The 2872-nt window shown below is 43.5% G+C and overlaps 1 protein-coding gene across 1 annotated transcript in view; it reads left to right on the top strand.

The window, feature by feature from the left end:
- Positions 1 to 1352: 1352 nt before the first annotated feature.
- LOC108571037 (nascent polypeptide-associated complex subunit alpha, muscle-specific form-like) overlaps positions 1353 to 2872 on the top strand; it is a 133352-nt gene continuing 131832 nt past the window's right edge. The window contains exons 1-2 of the mRNA XM_017933006.1: positions 1353 to 1430; positions 1537 to 1797. Coding sequence (XP_017788495.1) covers positions 1353 to 1430; positions 1537 to 1797 — 339 coding nt within the window. The remainder of the gene's footprint in view (positions 1431 to 1536; positions 1798 to 2872) is intronic.

Raw genomic sequence — 2872 nt, 5'->3', positions numbered from 1 at the left:
TTGGTAGCTAATGCGGCCAGTGACCTTCTTCCCTCGTCTCTCTTCCTCTCTCTCTGTCTTATTACCTTCTCCCTTAAATTCTTCCATTCTTCCTCGTGCCCTCTCCTTGCCCCTGTTAACCTAAAACTCGCGAGTATACTTACACTTCTCGCGCGCGCGCAGGCGAGCACACTGCAGATACGCGTCTTCTCTGATCGAGCATGAAGATAATGGCGCCAGGACGGGTTCATTTATTGGGCGTAAATCTCGTCTCACCGCCTAGCGGCGCTCACTGGTGCCGGCGTGTAATCGCGTCCTATACGGTTATCCCTCTTAACGTATTTCATCGAAATTCCTGGTGTCGAAAGACACCGTTTACACGGCGCGACGTTAAGGAAGCTTTACGACGCGGCCGTGGCTACCGCCTCGTTACGAAACCGGTGTTAGGAAGCGAACAGCCAGAGAATCTGTGCGTGTGTGTCTGTGTTCGTGTTCGCGGGGAAAACGTGTAACACGAGGCTCTGATCGGCCGCGGATTTATCGGAACGAGGCGACGATGCGCCGAAATACGAGCCGCTGTTGACGTAATGCCGCGGGAAATGCCGCCATTTGAACAGCCCAGGTCTGTGCCAGGTGAGCAGCGAAACATTCGTCACGTGGGAAGCCGATATTTTATGGATTATCTGATCGGAACGAGGGCGCTCAGGCTTAACCTGCCTTTTCTGCTGTTCGATGGATGTGGTTGGATCGTTGAGAGGTTGTTTTCGTTGATGTTTGAGGAGTTTGTGGTGGGTGGGATTGTGAAGACACTGTGGTGGGTTTCTGGAGCAAGTTAGATGTATAGTTTGTTTCGTACGAAGCGGAGGATTCATGAATGGAACGTTGAGCCTTAATATCTTAGTGAAAATTAAATTTTGTTCATTAAGGTGAGCTCCAAATTAGCTGAGAAAAATATAAATTTGTCGTTATTACGCTTACTTTAGTGTGAATAGCTAAAAAGAAGCGAAATATGTTGGCCCCACGTGGGTCAAGTTCCGAATAAAAAAAAATTGCAGTCAATTGAAAAATTTTAGTCTGGGATAATTTTGATGAATATAATAGATACCTTTGTTACACACACGGCGTTACAGAGGCATAATTGAGTTTTGGTATTTTCAGCAATTTTAGGAGTAGGAATGGTGGTATTGAGGTTAAAGTAAATCTGTGGTAGCTAGTGTAATATTTACTCTCTTTTTTCAGTATGTATTTTATTTGCTGTGAACTTAAGGGTAGATTAGAATTGCTTACAGGCACTTAGCTCCCACTTTCACTTACAACTTCCTCTATTATAAACAATTTTGAAGTAATTTTCAAAAAAATGTAGAAACAATGAAATGGGCAAACACTTATTATACTGGGACACATCTGGTACAATAGTAGCATATCACTGCATTCTTTATAATCCAATTAAAGTAATATAATGTAATAAAACACAATTTACAAAATTGCTTGAAAATAGCTAGAGATATATCAATTGTTTTTTGTTTTTCTTCAATGAACAGAATTATCTTTCTAAAGAGAACGTGGAATTTCTGTTGGACAGGTGAGGTATCAGGTGAAAACGTGTCCGCGAGCTCTGGACCACGTGGCGGCGATCGTGGAGAGGCGACTGATTTAGGCACACACACGGAAAACAACGACGGGGCCACCCTGGCCGCGAATACAGCGGTAGACGCCAGGGGCGGAAGCCCCCAGGGTGCCCACCTTTCCGGTGCGGCCACCCCAAGACCTCCGAGGGGCAGAAGGCGGCAGAACCAGAATGGTCTCGACACTACTCAAGTAAGTTCATAGTAATAGCAATACTATCACACGAGGTATAACTAGTCTTTAGTTAATGCTAGCTTATTGCATGACTGGTAGTTTGGTAGAGTAGTTTGGTTTTATGTGAAAAATTTACAAATCTTTTTTACTGTAATTCATTGTCAGGCGATGCAATTTTATATAGGGACGTTGTTGGATTCGTTTATTAGTTTATATTATCGATGTTAATGTGACTGTGAGTTAGGCTACACTTCCTCTTCGTTAGGCATGGTCAATAATGCAAGACAATTTCAAATGGTTCACTTACAATAATTTAATACAACGTTGAACAGTGAGGAAGGAATCACTTTCGCCAGTGAGCATAGTATAATCGACTTACTATACTATAATCGATGGTAATTCCTAGGTAAGCGAGTAGGCTATGAAGTCATACACAGTGCTCGTAACAGTGTGTCTAAAAATTCCAAAGTTCCACATTATTAGTCAATATTCTTTCCAGTAAATGAAAGGATAAATGCTTCAATTCTGCGATTAAATTTAACTGAATTGAACAATATCTTATTCATTAGAAAATAAACCAGAATACTGACAACCTCCCGAGTGTCAGCAAGCTTTCCCAACAATTAGAAAAGCACAAATGTTAAATTCCATTTAACATTAAGAAAAAATACCTAATCCGTCAATTCAACTGCCACTCGATCCATCCAATCTTCCAAGGATACTTCGCAACCGCTCCTCTAAACCTTCAACCTTTCCCCACACAATAGCCACGCGAAAGTTACACATTTCCAATCCTTCACGTGAAAAGAAGAAGAAACCTCCCGCTTTGTTTGCCTTCCAACAAATTTCCAAAAGACTCGTGTCGGCCGCGGTTTCGAGTGTTTGATCGTCATCGGAAACGGGTTGAAGGAGGCTTCTCGAGAAAGAGTTTACCAGTCGAGGCGGTAGCGTGTACACGTGTGCACGAACGGTCCCGTTCGAACCTGGCCTGACCGGTGCTCTATGACAGCGATGTCAAGCAAAGCCGCAGTGTCATTCCGCCACTGACATCCGCGCGGCCGTTCGACGCTTCTGTAAACGCGGTGCAGAGGCC

Source organism: Habropoda laboriosa, unplaced genomic scaffold (assembly GCF_001263275.1).
Source record: "Habropoda laboriosa isolate 0110345459 unplaced genomic scaffold, ASM126327v1 scaffold96, whole genome shotgun sequence".
Taxonomy (NCBI): Eukaryota; Metazoa; Arthropoda; class Insecta; order Hymenoptera; family Apidae; genus Habropoda; species Habropoda laboriosa.
The sequence above is the reverse complement of the archived record's forward strand: the minus strand, read 5'-3'. Positions and strand labels throughout refer to the sequence as shown.